At 36.3% G+C, this 16,170-nt stretch overlaps 1 protein-coding gene across 5 annotated transcripts in view; it reads left to right on the top strand.

Annotated features, from left to right (window-relative positions):
- Positions 1-16,170, top strand: part of PALS1 (protein associated with LIN7 1, MAGUK p55 family member) — a 91,282-nt gene that overhangs the window by 37,332 nt on the left and 37,780 nt on the right. For 3 of the 5 annotated variants that reach the window (XM_066278148.1, XM_066278146.1, XM_066278147.1), the window contains one exon: positions 4,257-4,786. In XM_066278148.1, coding sequence (XP_066134245.1) covers positions 4,420-4,786 — 367 coding nt within the window. In that variant the 5' untranslated portion in view covers positions 4,257-4,419. The remainder of the gene's footprint in view (positions 1-4,256; positions 4,787-16,170) is intronic. The other 2 variants (XM_066278149.1, XM_066278150.1) reach the window with 1 other exon arrangement.

The following is a 16,170-nucleotide window of genomic DNA, read 5'->3' as shown; positions in this document are numbered from 1 at the left end:
CTGCTTTGGTTCAACTGTCCTTATATATACTTTTCTCATATCTTTTATCTCCCTGCTTATATGGCCTCTCCCTTATTCCTCCATCCTATCTTCAAGGCCTACTTTAGTCCTCATTCCTCATCTACAAAATGTACATATTTGGACTTCCTTTAACAGTTGTAATGAGTATTAAATGAATGCTGTACAGTGCTTGCAGTATTGTACAGTACATAGTGATCAGTAAATGTTATAGTTGTAGTTATTACTACTATTACTAATTCCTCCTCCTTCCTTTTTCTTCCTTCCCCTTCCCCCTCCCTCATTTCTCCACCCTTTCTCCTCTGGTCCCCTCCTCCTCATTTCTTTTTCCTTCTTTCTTCTTCTTTCTCTGCTATATGAAATAGACCCCAAGTCCTAGTATCTGGGTTTTTTTTTATTGAGAGGCAAGGAGGCAGAGACAGACTCCCACATGTGTCCCAACTGGGATCCACCTGGCAAGCCCCTACCAGGCAATGCTTTGCCTAACCTGGCTGCAGCTCCGTTGCTCAGCAACCAAGCTATTTTAGCACCTGAGGCTGAGGCCATGGAGCCATCTCAGCCATGGCTGCAGGAGTGGAAAAAAGAGAGCTAGAGAGGGGAAGAAGGGTAGAGAAGCAGGTGGTTGCTTCTCCTGTGTGTGCTGACTGGGAATCGAACCCGAGACTTCCACATGCTGGGCTGATGCTCTACCACTGAACCAACCAGTCAGAGCCAAGTTCCAGTGCATCTATAACTTACACATTTCTTTAATATGATTTTTCTTCATTTCACTGTCATAAGTTCAGGGCCACATTTCTTACAGTTGCCTTCAAACTGGTCTCATTGCCACCCTTTAGTTAGTCCTCTACACTTCTGCCAGAGTGATATTTCTTTAAAAGTGAATGTGATCATGCCATCCCCTGCTTTAATTTTTGTAATAAGTCAGTACTTTCAGGATAAATGGCTTACCAGTTTTATCATTATTTATGTATCACATACTCCCATTGCCCAGTCAGCCTTATTCTATTCTGTTCTCTCTTTTTTTTTTATTTTTTATTCTGTTCTCTTTTTTTAAAGCACCATACTTTTATACTCTTCCTTTGTATTGGTCATGTGATTCCCTCCTTCTGAAATAGTCTTTTCTATCTAGCTAATATTTAGTTCCTTGAAATGCCTCTCAAAGAACTGTATTCTTATGTTTTGACTGTTTGCTATGACTCCTTGCCACAAAGTTTTAGAGTCCTTTGTACATCTTCTGTGAATTTATAACATTTCTAAGTTTAGTTGAATAAATATTTATTGGACATTTCTTTTGGGGTTTTTTTTTGTTCTTTGTTTGTTTGTGTTTTTAATTTTTAGTGAGAGGAGGGGAGCAGAGAGATAGACGCCCACATGCACCCCAACTGGGATCCACCCAGCAAGCCCACTAAAAGTGATGCTCTGCCCATCTGGGGCCGTTGCTCCATTTTTCAGCAACTGAGCCATATTTTAGCGCCTGAGGCAGAGGCCACCAAGCCATCCTCAGCATCCGAGGCCAACTCGCTTGAACCAATCAAGCCATGGCTACAGGAGGGAAAGAGAGAGAGACAGAGAAGGGGGAGGGTTGGAGAAACAGATGGTCACTTCTTCTGTGTGCCCTGATTGGGATTGAACCCAGGACATCCACGTGCTGGGCCAATGCTCTACCACTGAGCCAACTAGCCAGGACTTATTTGGGCATTTCTTATGTTAAATTTATTGTGTTAAGCACTGCAGGATATAAGAATAAGACATGACCCCTGTCTTTAACGAGTTTAGAATCTAATGAAGGCCCTGGCCGGTTGGCTCAGCGGTAGAGTGTCGGCCTAGTGTGCGGAGGACCCGGGTTCGATTCCCGGCCAGGGCACATAGGAGAAGCGCCCATTTGCTTCTCCACCCCTCCGCCGCGCCTTCCTCTCTGTCTCTCTCTTCCCCTCCCGCAGCCAAGGCTCCATTGGAGCAAAGATGGCCCGGGCGCTGGGGATGGCTCTGTGGCCTCTGCCTCAGGCACTAGAGTGGCTCTGGTTGCAATATGGTGACGCCCAGGATGGGCAGAGCATCGCCCCCTGGGGGGGCAGAGCACCGCCCCTGGTGGGCGTGCCGGGTGGATCCCGGTCGGGCGCAGGCGGGAGTCTGTCTGACTGTCTCTCCCTGTTTCCAGCTTCAGAAAAATGAAATAAATAAATAAATAAATAAATAAAGAAGAATCTAATGAAGAGAAACCAACTGAGAAAGAAGAATCATTCCATTTCTTTGCTGTCTCTTACAGTAGACTATGAACATTCCAAGGGAGAAGATTAAAACAGAATTTTAACTCAGTTAATATCAGTTTGCAGACATTTTTCTGAGTCAAAGGCTCGATCAGATAAATAAGCATGATAGTCTAAGCAAGGGAACTCCCAGAATCCTCTGGCCCAGTCTTTTCTTACATGATCTATAATCTGCTCCCCTTCATCTAGTATAGTGAATATGAATGAGCATGGCCTTATTGTTTTTAAGCTGACAGTATTAATGTCAGATCATAATTTTTTAGACTATTATATAAAGTAAAAAATACATTATTATTAGGATTGATTTTTTAATATTCAGTAAATGTAAATAGAGAAAGTTGGGTTTAATTTTCTGGAAATGTGTATACACTCCTGGTTTTTATAATTAAAATTAAGCTCAGCACTAGAGTAACTCCTACACAAATTTCTGCTTACTTGTAATGAAAACATCAAATAAGCTGAACTTACATTTGCATAAATTAATATGTAAAATATTAAGAATTGCCTAATTAATTCTGATAGCTGTTATTTTAATGGAAAAGAAGGTAGTCTAATGATAAATAAGGCATTTATGTATAGATCATATAAACAGAGAAGCTAAGATTTGGATATAAGACAGAGAAATCTCCCAAAATTCTTGTGAAATGTAGGTAATTCTAGTGGCTCATGTAGCTTGTATCTATTTTTCTGATTGTTGGTCTCATGGTTTTCCTGGTAGTTTAAGTGGGTTTGTGTTAAGCAGCCTGTGACAAAGATGTTGAGAGACGATTGGCGGGCATTAGGAATGTTGTCTGAAAACTCAGCTTTTGCTTAGTAGGCATGTGCTGTAACACACCTATTTACTGAAGTGATGCTCCGTTTAAGGAGGTAGTAGGTTTATTATTGCAAATATTTTTAAAGTCTTGAGCAAAAGAAAACTAATTAGATATAATGTGTGGGCTTTCACATATAATAACAATCTGCTTTTTTTATGCCCAAGAAATGGCTTTATGAAAAAGTCAGTGTCATCTAGTAAAATACTTTTCTTGTCTAAATATGTTGAGGGTTTTTTAGAAGTAGAGAATAAAATTAATACTAAAAATTAATAAGTATATATATATTTTTAGTTTTAAAACTTGCATGCATTATTTCATTTAAAACTCAGAACAATCCTGTGACTGAAAAATTTTCCAAAGGACTCTCAAGTTCAGAGAGAGAAACTAGTCTCAGAGCATAAAGCTAAAGGAAGTGTCAGAACCAGAATTAAAATTCAGGTTTCTGGTCTCCATGTCCAATATGTTATTTTCTGTACAGTTTGGCTTTAAAAATTTTTTGAGTGGTAACTACCATTTTTTTCTGAATGAATCCTCATAAAGAAATCAAATTGTTTTGTTAATGTGACCATTTATAGATATACTGTTCACTCACATAGTCTTTTTCTCACTAAATGTGGTTTTATCCTGTAGATGCCTTAGCTGCTAATTAAAATTTTCTTTTTCATTGGGTGTAGAATATTACCTTTACCTCAAGTGAGAAACCAATGTGACATGCTATATGCCAGTTTCTTTAGCAGTTAACTAGGAAGTTATTTTAATCTTATGTGTATTAATAGAGTGTAAAAGTACTGTTAAGACAACTATACAAAGATCATTAAAATATCTTTATACCTTAAGTAACCTATGCTCTACTAAACTAATTCTCAAACTTTCTTCCCCATTTTGCTAAACCTTCCAATGCATCATTTTTCTCACCTGTAAAATAACAATATGCATCAAATTCTTGGGAGGGCATTTTGGGGGGGGGGGAGGGGGATGCCTTGATTTTCTCAGTGTTATCTGTAAAGTGAAAGTACATTATATAGCAAAGGAAAGTACTTAATCTTTATTATATATTTAATGGGATATTTTCTTTATTGTGTAGGGATTAGAAATGGGTTATGTAAAGTCTTTTATATTGTAATTCTTATACTTTTCCCCCCATCTTTCCCCTTAGATTTCCTTCATGGATACATTTTCATAGCATTATTATATGATGTGAGAAGTTTCTCTTTTTTAAAATTTTTGAAGTAACATGGATTTTATACTACAGAATCAAGAGACTGGCTTTATAGGAAAAATTGATTTATAAAACGTGGTACAAGTTTTCATAGATAACCATGACAACATCGCATATGAATGGGCATGTTACTGAGGAATCAGACAGCGAAGTAAAAAATGTTGATCTTGCATCACCAGAGGAACATCAGAAGCACCGAGAGATGGCTGTTGACTGCCCTGGGGACCTGGGCACCAGGATGATGCCTGTACGCCGGAGTGCACAGCTGGAGCGCATTCGGCAGCAACAGGAGGACATACGGCGTAGGCGAGAGGAAGAAGGGAAAAAACAAGAACTTGACCTTAATTCTTCTGTGAGGCTTAAGAAACTAGCCCAGATACCTCCAAAGACTGGAATAGATAACCCAATATTTGATACAGAAGAAGGAATTGTCTTAGAAAGTCCTCATTATGCTGTGAAAATATTAGGTGAGTAAAAACAGTAGAATAGTAGGAAATGTTTCACTTTTGTATCTTTTGCCTTAACATAAATTTGTATAGAGCCCTGGCCGGTTGGCTTAGTGGTAGAGCATCGGCCTGGCATGCAGGAGTCCTAGGTTCGATTCCCGGCCAGGGCACACAGGAAAAGCACCCATCTGCTTCTCCACCCCTCCCCCTCTCCTTCCTCTCTGTCTCTCTCTTCCCCTCCCGCAGCCGAGGCTCCATTGGAACAAAGTTGGCCCGGGCGCTGAGGATGGCTCTGTGACTTCTGCCTCAGGCGCTAGAATGGCTCTGGTTGCAACAGAGCAATGCCCCAGATGGGCAGAGCATTGCCCCCTGGTGGGCATGCCAGGTGGATCCTGGTCGGGCGCATGCAGGAGTCTGTCTGACTGCCTCCCCGTTTCCAACTTTGGAAAAAAAAAAGATTTGTAAAAAATAAAAATAGGATCTGTAGCTTAATTTTGATTTCAACATCATTAGGAACTAGTGCTGTTTATATGGCACTGTACAAATAAAACATGGCTCAGAATTCCCTATACTACATATTCCCAATTCCATTCTGTAGGGAAAAAAATAAAAAATTAGTTCTGTGAGTTTTTAATAAATGTAAACCAAAAAAATGGCCTGTGATCAAATAAGTTTTGAGAACAATGGGTTAAATAAGTCGAACAGCTTCTTATTACAGGACTTCTTAGAGTCTTTAGAGTGCTAATAGGCATTATGAATCTACAATAGAGATTGATGTCAAATAAGAAGTGGGTTATGTAAAGTCTTTTATATTGTGATTCTTCTACTTTTTTCTCCCATCTTTCCCCTTAGATTTCCTTCATGGATACATTTTCATAGCATTATTATGTGATGTGAGAAGTTTTTCTTTTTTTTAATTTTTCAAGTAACATGGATTTTGTACTACAGGTACAGGTTTTACAGAATCAAGAGACCGATCACTCACATAGTCTTTTTCTCATTGAATGTGGTTTTATCCTGTAGTGTAGATGCCTTAGCTGCTAATTAAAATTTTCTTTTTCATTGGGTGTCTTCTTCATTTCCAAACTTAGAATGCTCAACTATTGAACTTACCGTCCCTTCTTCCTACACACATCCAAGTGTGATCACTGAACTAGTATTAGGAGTATATGTTAATTTTTTTGTCCTTATATGTGCGAGCAAATATCATTCTGTGTGATACCTACAATAATCGTGTTAACCGGGCTCTGTAATCACCATTTTGGAACTAAAGAAACTGAGCCTAAGTTAAATCACATGTTTAAGACTCCAGGCTATTAAGCAGTGGAACCGAATTTGAATTTCCTGATCTGAATATGTAGTTGGTATATTGCACAGAGCAAAGAGTTTGAGTGGAGACTGACTCCTACCTGTTTTTAACTCGCTGAACCAGAGTTCTGGCTGCCAAGAGAGAAATACCTTTTTCTGGTTTGCCCAAAGGTACTTTGTGTACTAGATTTGTTCCTCACTAAGTCTCTATATTCTAAATCTCAAGTAGTTTCTGCTGCATCACATCATCTACTTTTTTCTATGCTGTAAATTTATTAAGAATCCACATTTTTGAGAGAAAGCAGTGTGCATGCTTCACTAGTGTTTGAAGAAGTCAATGACATTTTCAGTGACAGTGAAATCTGCTAAGTGCCTTCCGATGTTACAGTGAAAGAAAGATTGCATATTTTTTAATACATTTATCTGAAGGAATCTTACACCCTTCTTTTACCTGAGAGTTTTCTTAGAGTAAAAATATTTCATTCCCAGTTGCCTCTTGCTGGCTCTCATCTCCCACCACCCCATTTTTTAAAATTAAACTATTGTCGGTATTCTCAATGATTTGGGAAAGGTTACATTGTAGTGTATCCAGCCCAAACCTGGAAGATTTTTCTGTTTAAATTTCTTTAAGGTTAATGTATTTGTCCATTGCTTAACTTAGATCAGGCATGAATGTCCGTCTAAAAGATAGTATGTAATCTCAATAAAGAAACAAAAACAGCTTAAACCAGATGACATTTAGGGAGTTTATTTGCCTAAGCGCAGAAAACTGGAGACCATTTCTCTTAAATTTTTTGCTTTTTCCTCTTTCTGTTTATATATGGTATTACGTGGCTAACTTACCTACAAATGTAGATGAAAGGACAGCTATATTTTCTTTCAACTTGCAATCCACAGTAGTTTACAAAAATGCCTTTGTGCAGTCCTTGAACCTAAAGCTGTTCTACTTATTTATTTTAAAGTAATTTGAAGTGTAGAATCTGTAACTCATTTTTTGAATAGGAAAATATTTAATATGTTCAGAAATAAGTGACAGAGTTAATGTTAATGAACTCAACACAAATGTGTTAATTGTAGGAAACATGAAAAGTTAGCGTAAGTTATAAAGTTGTTATATTCAGAGCTTCAGAAGTGTTTATGTACTCACTTTTAAGTTTTCACTTTAAAATGAAGTTTAATACCTTTGTACTAGTTTTTTATTTTCCTGTTTATAATTTGCTAACACATCATACTACACAGACATACTCCCTTAAAGTTGTGTCTCCCTGCCGTTGTTTTGATTAATGCACACATGCCAGGAGACAATTTGTCAGCCTTTTTCACAGCCAGAACAGCATCCTTGTTTTAAATGAGGTACATAGGATAGGGCTGCTGATTTATTCCTTTCAGAAGAGCCTTCAGTTTCCAGGGTACATCATCATTTATCTGTGAGTAGAGAAAATAATTCTTTTAAGAACGGAAAATGTGATTGGAAAGGTTAGGTAGATACTTTCTCTGGGTGGTGTTTTTTAATGAAAGCATTTGTAAATTTGGCACTGTCTGGTAATAAAAGTGCAGGGATGGAGGAACTACCATATTGTTTTTCAGAGTGGATGTACTATTTTACATTCCCACCAATAATGCGCTGATAATAGCCATCCTAACGAGTGTGAGTTTGCCTTGAATTCTCAGAGTATAGAAATGTACATAAAGTAGGTATAATTTGCTAACACACTTACAGGAGTATTGTTGTAGAGTAAATTCTATGATAAATTTGTTAAATAAATGCACAAATCACCAAAGTTTTTTTAAAAAGTACAGGAATGGAATGTAATAGAAAATATTCAGAAAGGGTGAACTGAATTTTCTTGTTTAAAAGTACTTGGAACCTTATTGAAAATTAGAAAATAGTGATGTGGGAACTTAATTCCAAATGAAAAATTAATGTTATGTTAGAAAGTATAAAACAATTATATATTTTTTAAATTTTTTGAACTAATTCTAAATGAATATTAGTATTATAAATTATTTTAAATTTTTGATATCTTAGGTAGTCTTTCCTTAAAATTGACATGTGTTATTAAAACTTACTTAGTTCTCATTCATAAACATTCCTCTCACAAGTCTTGTGAGAGAAATCTGAGGAAAGAACAGAACACGGGACAGAGTGGGACGAGGTAGAGTGGGATCATTTGCAGGTATGTCTAGGCTGTAGATTTCAGTTTTGGTTTTTCACAAATAAGTAATTTTGGACCACAGTTGTGGACCAGTGAATACAGTTGACAGAATATTTAAAGGAAATAAACTCAGAAACACTGTAGTCTATCATATATGTGACTATATGATTGTTGCATCTTTCAAAGAGCTTAGGAAAGGCATTCTCAACCATCCCCACACAGCCATGGTGAGCTGTTTTGTGGTTAATAAGACTCAATTGGTGATTAAGGGCTTTCTGTTTTATACCATAAGAACTTTCTATTAATATGAAGAAAAAAAGTTCAAAAGACACACCAGTGGGAAGAAAACTGTGAATAAAATATTTTTAAATTATTAATAATAACATGTTTCAATCTTGATTAGTATCTACATAACTTTTTGCCAGATAGCTCTGGATAATTAAACTTTCAAGTCATATTTATTTAACATTGTAGAGTATTTATGTGTATGTATTTAATGTTGTAAAGTAAAATATCTCTTCCACATTTATTTCTGACATTTAACTTTTGATTGACCATGGTGAATTCCGGAATATTTCTGGGTTGTGATGAACTTCTTCTAAGACTGGCTTTTGAATAAAGCTTATATAAAGCCAACAAACAAAATTCCCTTGCCTGTAAACCTTGAGGTCAGCCTTCTTCTGAGAAGCTAATTATCCTTCCCATTAAATTTATGCTCCACTGCTGTAGATATTTATTAGCTATTCTTTGAGAGACTTTTTTTTTTCTAAAAGTGAAATAATTAGACCTATTGGTATTAGATTTAACATTTAAAGTGTTGGGAACATTTGAAAATTTTCTGATTTGTTAATATTACTAAAATTAGAGCTAACCTAAAATAAAAGATTATAAAAATTCACTAGAATATGGGTTATAATCATGTAATGTTTAGTTGTTAAATATACATAATTCTACTGAGAAATGATTAATTGCTACACCATTCAGCATTTGACACAATGTATCAAAACTTCATTGGACCTAATAAGTAATGTTTTAATGTCTTCCTTCTTGTAAAGACTTGCATCATTATATTATGTTCAGAAATGCATGACGTCGTATATTAGAAAATACGGGGATGTCTGGAGTCAGATGTAGAGTTTAAATACTTTTTTAATTATTATTTATTTATTTGAGAGAGAGAGGTAAGGAAAGAGAAAGAGAATAGGAACATAGGTCTGCTCCTCTATGCACCCTGACTGGGATTCAGCTGGCGACCTCTGCACTTTGGGATGACGCTTTAACCAACCGAACTATCCGGCCAGGGCAAAATACTTTTTAATTTCACTTTTTTTTTTGTTGGGTCACCAACAGAAGTTTGTGAAATACTAACCTAGTCAAACACGTTTCATTAAAAAGGCTCAGAGACTTGGAGTGGGGTGTCCAGTGTCATATAATGAAACTAATAACTGATCAAGCCATAACTAGGACTCCAAATTTGGAACTACTTTTTTTCTCTCTCACCAAACTCATTTCAACAGAGAAAAATCACACAGCAATTAAGTTGTCACTTTAATGACAGTTTTCCATTGTCTTATATTTGGGGACAAGGTTTTTTCTCTGTCTCACTGAACTATTTTTGCTTTTTTGCTTATATACTTGTATTTGTTTATAATTTGTATCCCAATTTGTTAATGAGTAGTAACTACTACTTAGGATCTTTCATGAGCTTATGTTTATTTTTAATAAATTCATTTTGACCCAGTCTACTAAAAACCAAAGTTCAGAGATCTAAATTTTATGTTCTTAAATTTAAAAAGAAAAGAAGAAAAGATTACCCCTCTTAAAGCAAAGATATCCTGAATGAAAATTCTCATATTGATTCAGCAGATAGATATGCTGAAACTGAGATAGTTTTCTCATATTCAGTAATATTAAATTCCTCATTTTGATATGCAGTTTAACTGTAAAGTTGAGAGAAAAAGAAGAAATCCTAAAACTTTTCAGAAAAGAAGTCATGAAGTTGGTTGAAATCTAGAAATTTCTGAGCATAGGTTAAAAGAATTGATATTATTTAAACAATGAAAGAATCTTTATGCTAGAATAGCTCTCTAGACTATCTGTTTTTGTGTGGTGTAAATATCAGTAAGTAAAAATAAACAAAGCTAATCCAGGATTGATTGTTATCTCTGTTGCCTTGAAAGATTTTGAGGTGGAGATTCCTCAGCTTCCTTGGATAATCTCACTGTTACCCTTACAGCCAAAAATGGCATAATGCTGCTTCATCCTGGGTATTTGAAGATAGAGTTTTCAGGTAGAGCAACTCTTGGTGATTACTCTCTGCCTATTTTTAGTATTCTTTCTTTTACATTTTAGGTTTCCAGGAGAGTTCCAAAGGGAGAGAAGAAAGTTCATGGGGTAGATTTGTGGCCTTAATGTGTGTTTGTAGTTATCTGAATAATTATATCCCAAAGCCACATAAAATTTTTCTTTAGATAATATATCCTCTCTTTTTAATGTAAATAATCAAGATGTAAGTGTTGTATAAAATGTTAGAGAAGATGATGAAAACTTTAAACAATTTCTACCAAATATCTATAAGAAATAGATCAAACTGTAGGACAAGGAATATAAACGAGATATAAATAGAAATTACTTGAAGAGAAGTTGTTACAGACTAGAATTTATCACCAAAGCCAGATTTGCTATGCCTGCCTTCCCCTTCCCCTTCCCCTTCCGCTTCTGCTTCCGCTTCCCCTGTGCAGTAATCCCATTTCTGCCCTCCTCTGTTCTGCCTTGCCCCCTGTACCTCTCGACCTGAGTATTCCCTTTTTTGTCCACTCCCACACTGCACTGTGTCACTCTTTCTCACTAGCCCTGTGATTCTCCGTTTACCTCTTTTTTCCTCTGTCCATGTGGTCTTTCCCCTTGTGTCTGTGTGTGGGAGTGGGAAGGGAGGCTTATGTGCTCGGGGGTCTGTTCTCTCAGTGTCCTGCCTCTGTTGTCTGTCTTATCTCTGTTATTACACATTTGACAGTACCGATTAAGTTGCATCTGATTAGATTTTTAAAATTTCCTCTAAAATTGCACAGAATATTGAAGTTGGGTGGCATTTTGTTTTATTTTATTTTTTTTGAGGTTTTTTTGTTTGTTTGTTTGTTTGAATTTCTGAAGCTGGAACCGGGGACAGTCAGACAGACTCCCGCATGCGCCCGACCGGGATGCACCCGGCACGCCCACCAGGGGCGATGCTCTGCCCACCAGGGGGCGATGCTCTGCCCCTCCGGGGCGTCGCTCTGCTGCGACCAGAGCCACTCTAGCGCCTGGGGCAGAGGCCAAGGAGCCATCCCCAGCGCCCGGGCCTTCTTTGCTCCAATGGAGCCTTGGCTGCGGGAGGGGTAGAGAGAGACAGAGAGGAAGAAGGGGGGAGGAGGGGGGAGAAGCAAATGGGCGCTTCTCCTGTGTGCCCTGGCCGGGAATCAAACCCGGGTCCCCCGCACACCAGGCCAACGCTCTACCGCTGAGCCAACCGGCCAGGGCCAGCATTTTAAGTAACATGTAACCCGATTGCTTCATCAGAGTGAGACATTTCTATAAGTAGGTAGAAAATTAACTGTTCCGAAAAAAATAGATATTTGTAAAGTGCTTTTAAAAATGTACCATATAGGAGGAAAGTTTTTTGTTTTTTTTTTGGAAAGTTTTTTTTAATCTGCATCTAAAGATTCTGACTTTTGAAATTAAGAATTTTTATATGAAACTATAGTATGAATGAGAATGTCAAAATGAGAATTTCTGAGTTGATGTTGCCAACAATTGTTTTTTATGGCATCATACTTAATGTCAAAGAAAAGACCTTTTATGAGAATTCCATTCAGAATTTTTCAACAAAGAACTGAGTAAAGATAACTCATTTATCATAATTAGTATTTTTAAATTTTTTTTATAAATTATTAATTTTAGCGAGGTGACATCAATAAATCAGGGTACATATCATATGTTCAAAGAAAACATCTCCAGGTTATCTTGTCATTCAATTATGTTGCATACCCGTCACCCAAAGTCAGATTGTCCTCCGTCACCTTCTATCTGGTTTTCTTTGTGCCCCTCCCCCTCCCCTTCCCCTCTCCCTCTTTCTCCTCTCCCCCTTCCCCCCCCCCTAACCACCACACTCTTGTCCATGTCTCTTAGTCTCGTTTTTATGTCCCACCAATGTATGGAATCATGCAGTTCTTGTTTTTTTCTGATTTACTTATTTCACTCCATATAATGTTATTAAGAAATGGTTGGATCTTGATAACATAATCAGTATTTTAAGATTAATGCTGTAGGTACTTGTCTTTCTATGTGATATTAAAAGTGTTACTGGACAGAGGGAGCATCATTCTTAATGTCCTTTAAGTTGATAAGCTTACAAGTACATATGTACTAATCTCATCTGAGATTTTGTATTATTTGGTATTGCATATTTTCTCTTATTCATTTGTTTCAGTAGCACATGGTTTAGTCCATATCTTGTCAAGCTACATAAATTTCATGAAGTTTTAAAAACTCTTCAGAGTGTCTGATAACTTAATCTGTTCCACTTATTTATTAAAAAGTTTTAGTGGAAACATATTTGAACTTGAGGGATAAGAGAACTTTGGGCACTTTCCAGCCTAGAACTGCTTTCTGGAAACTTTCCTGGCCAAATTGGTCATGAAAGCAGATAAGAAAACTCTGTGTAAATCATAGTTATCAAATTTTTTTTTAAATATAGGAGGGGAGATAGATTCCCACATGTGCTCTGACTAGGATTTACCCAGCAACCTCTGTCTGAGGCCGTTGCTCAAATCAACGGAGCTATCCTCGGCACCTGAGGTCAATACTTGGACCAGCTGAACTATCCTCAGCCCCCGGGGAAAGAGAGATAAAAGGGGGAGGGAGGGGAAGAGAAGCAGATGGTCGGACCAGGATCGAACCTGGGACATCTGCACACCAAGCTGGCGCTTTATCCACTGAGCAAACCGGCCACGGCCCATAGTTACCAAATTTTGCTATACTACTTTGCTTCCCAGGCTAGTGCAACACTGCCAAAGATTTATGACATTTCTCAAAAAGATATATAGCCTGTACATTCACAGACATTTCAGTTTTAGTTTCTTTGGCTGAACTTTTCCCAATGTACTACCTAGCATACTATTGTAATGTTGGAGTTAAAACACTCTGAAAAAATATTTAAAGCATAAGACGCTTGCTTCAAATAGCAGAAGTAAAATGCAGCAATATTATTAAAAGTATATAAAATAATTAAGACATGCATTATATGTGAAAACATACACAGTCAACTGGAGGAAATTCTTCCTACAGATTCATGGGAACAACTATGTAGAATGTGTAAGCTTCTCTAAATACTTGTCAGTGTGTATTACATGCTGCTATATTGAGTGAAAAGACATCTCAGGACAGGTTTTCTAAAACAGAAAAACAATATATCACAATCAAGCTCTAGAACCTGCCAAAAAAAAAAGTTTATGTTTTGTTATTCCCTTCGTGTGGCAGAAAAAGCATTCACTGCCTTGGAAGTTGAAATTAATTCACCCAGCTGCCATTTTTGTTTATGTCATCATTTTCTCCCTTTGTAGAGATTTAATCTGAATTATGTATGTCTCAGGTTTTGATATTTTTTGTTTTTATTGGGAAATTTTTTTCAGATTTTTGTGAGGATTACATAAAATAATATATATGCCTATAATGTGGTGGTATTATATATTTTACATTCAGTAATGGCAGTAACAAATATGTAATTCAAGGCAAACAGACATTTAGAGTTTTTCAGTAATAGTAACATTTAATTGTAAAACTGAGCTTCAGTGCAAGTGATTTTAATTTAGTTTGGCAACATTGACTGACTTAAGTTTGGAGACAACTCCTTAGGATCGTTTCAGTGAAAACAGTTTTTACTAATTAAAGAAAATGTGAAGAGGACTTTGTAAAGGTGAGTGAAGTTCTAACAGATAATAATTAACAAGTTTAAATAGGTCTTAATGCTAACCTAAAAAGCTTGAACCTTCAGCCCAGTTAAATTTGTTGATATTTCTAGCATTGGCTTGATCCTTATGTTCTCCCAGAACCCATTATATATACTAGGTCATTAGCCTCTTTGGGATTGATTCGCTTGTCTTCTGCTTTACAGCCTTCCTGTTCCTGTAGGTTTTACCTTGGTCCCTGACCTCCTGAGTGAAAGACATTTCCAGTTTGACCCTGAAGATTTTTTTCCTGGATTTTAAACTGTCCTACTTGGTCTTCTATGGCTTTAGGATTCCACACTGTGAACACAGTATGAACAAATTGGCCAGATTTCATCTTTCTCTGGAACCTGTATTCCTTCAGTTCCTATCAACATGAGAAGCCTACTAATTTCTTAGAACTTTAGAGCTATCATTTCTTTTGGACTAACTGCAAAATTTCCCATTTTCTAATTGAGCAATGTCTTAACTGTTAACTGATCTCCTGAAACTAGGTCATTTGTTGGTCTCAAGTTGTTTCTCTCATTAAGCCATTCCTAGTTTAGGTTACCCTACCTTAGTTTCCCTAGTTTCTCTTCCTGATGACTACAGCATCTTATTTATTATACTTAAACTATTCTAAATATGAAAATTATTATGCCCAGTTTATAACAGAAGCAAGAAGAGGGGAACAAAAGTAAACATTGTCAAGGAAGAAATAGCATGACTATTAAAAGCAAACACAGAAACAATATAGCAATGAAAGTTACTTAGTATAGAAGAAAATGGTTTTGAGTAATCTTAGTCCCAAATATATCATGTCTTAAAATATTATAATAACTGATGTTAATAAAGCCTTCAAATCAATGGTTCTTACCTAGAAGGGTATATTATAATCATATAAATAAATATATATACATGCAAATACATACTAATTTATATAAAAGATATCTATATCTTTAAAGAAGATAGGTGATTCTGATTGTGTTTGAGGTAGAACTCAGTACAAACATCTCTGTAAATTTCCCTACTAATTCTCATAAATATTGTTGATTAAAACCCATTATTCCAATATAACAAGAAAAGATAAAATTATAGACTGGGGATTTAATAAAATCAGTATAATTCCCCATTAATGAAAAGAAGAAGAAAAAACTCCAGTAGAAAAAAATGGGCAAAAGCAGGAAATAAATGAAAGAAGACATACAAATAACTATTAACTTTGTGAAAATCTATTCACTCTCACTCCTAGGCAAATACACCTTTTCCTAGCCGATCACCAAAACTGAAAAGATTTATAATCCTTAATTTGGTCTGTGTAGAAACAGGCACTCAAGTTAATTGCTGGTAGGATTATAAGTACTGTACCAATCTGGAGGGCAGTTTGGCAATATGTATCAAAGTTATAAATGTTTTATTATCTGATCAGTACTTTTATTATAGAAATTTATTCTAAAGAAATGGGAAAATCATAGATTGCAAAACAACATTTACAATCTGACCTGTATGTTTAAATCAGCAAATTTTTTTTTTAGTCTGAAAGGCTATTAAGTATAACAAAATAACACCAGTAGTTATAGTTGAAAGTTACAACTTTAGGTAATTTTTTATATAATGTCAGTATGTTAGTGTCCAAGGGGGTAGCTTTGGTACACAGGAGAGATGCATAATTTCCTTTACCTTTAAAAATTTAAATCTCCCAATGGTTGAAGAGACACAATAGAGAGATGGTTGCTTTCTGGGCTGACGAAAGTTGCTTATTGGTTTCAGTCAATGCTGAGATTGGAAGGAAGCTCCTCATTTTTCTCATTGCCCTGACAAGCAGGCTGAGCCCCTTTAAATAATTACTAAAAATTTAGCAGAAATCTCATTATCCACTCAGAGAAGTCAGTAGTACCTATAAGGTTATAGCTAATTACCTCAACTATTTTGTTGGTTTGTAATTCTTTTTTTTTTCTTCTTCTTAAGAATATTTAAATGT

Source organism: Saccopteryx bilineata, chromosome 4, assembly GCF_036850765.1.
Source record: "Saccopteryx bilineata isolate mSacBil1 chromosome 4, mSacBil1_pri_phased_curated, whole genome shotgun sequence".
NCBI lineage: Eukaryota > Metazoa > Chordata > Mammalia > Chiroptera > Emballonuridae > Saccopteryx > Saccopteryx bilineata.
This window is presented reverse-complemented; position numbering and strand designations above follow the sequence as displayed.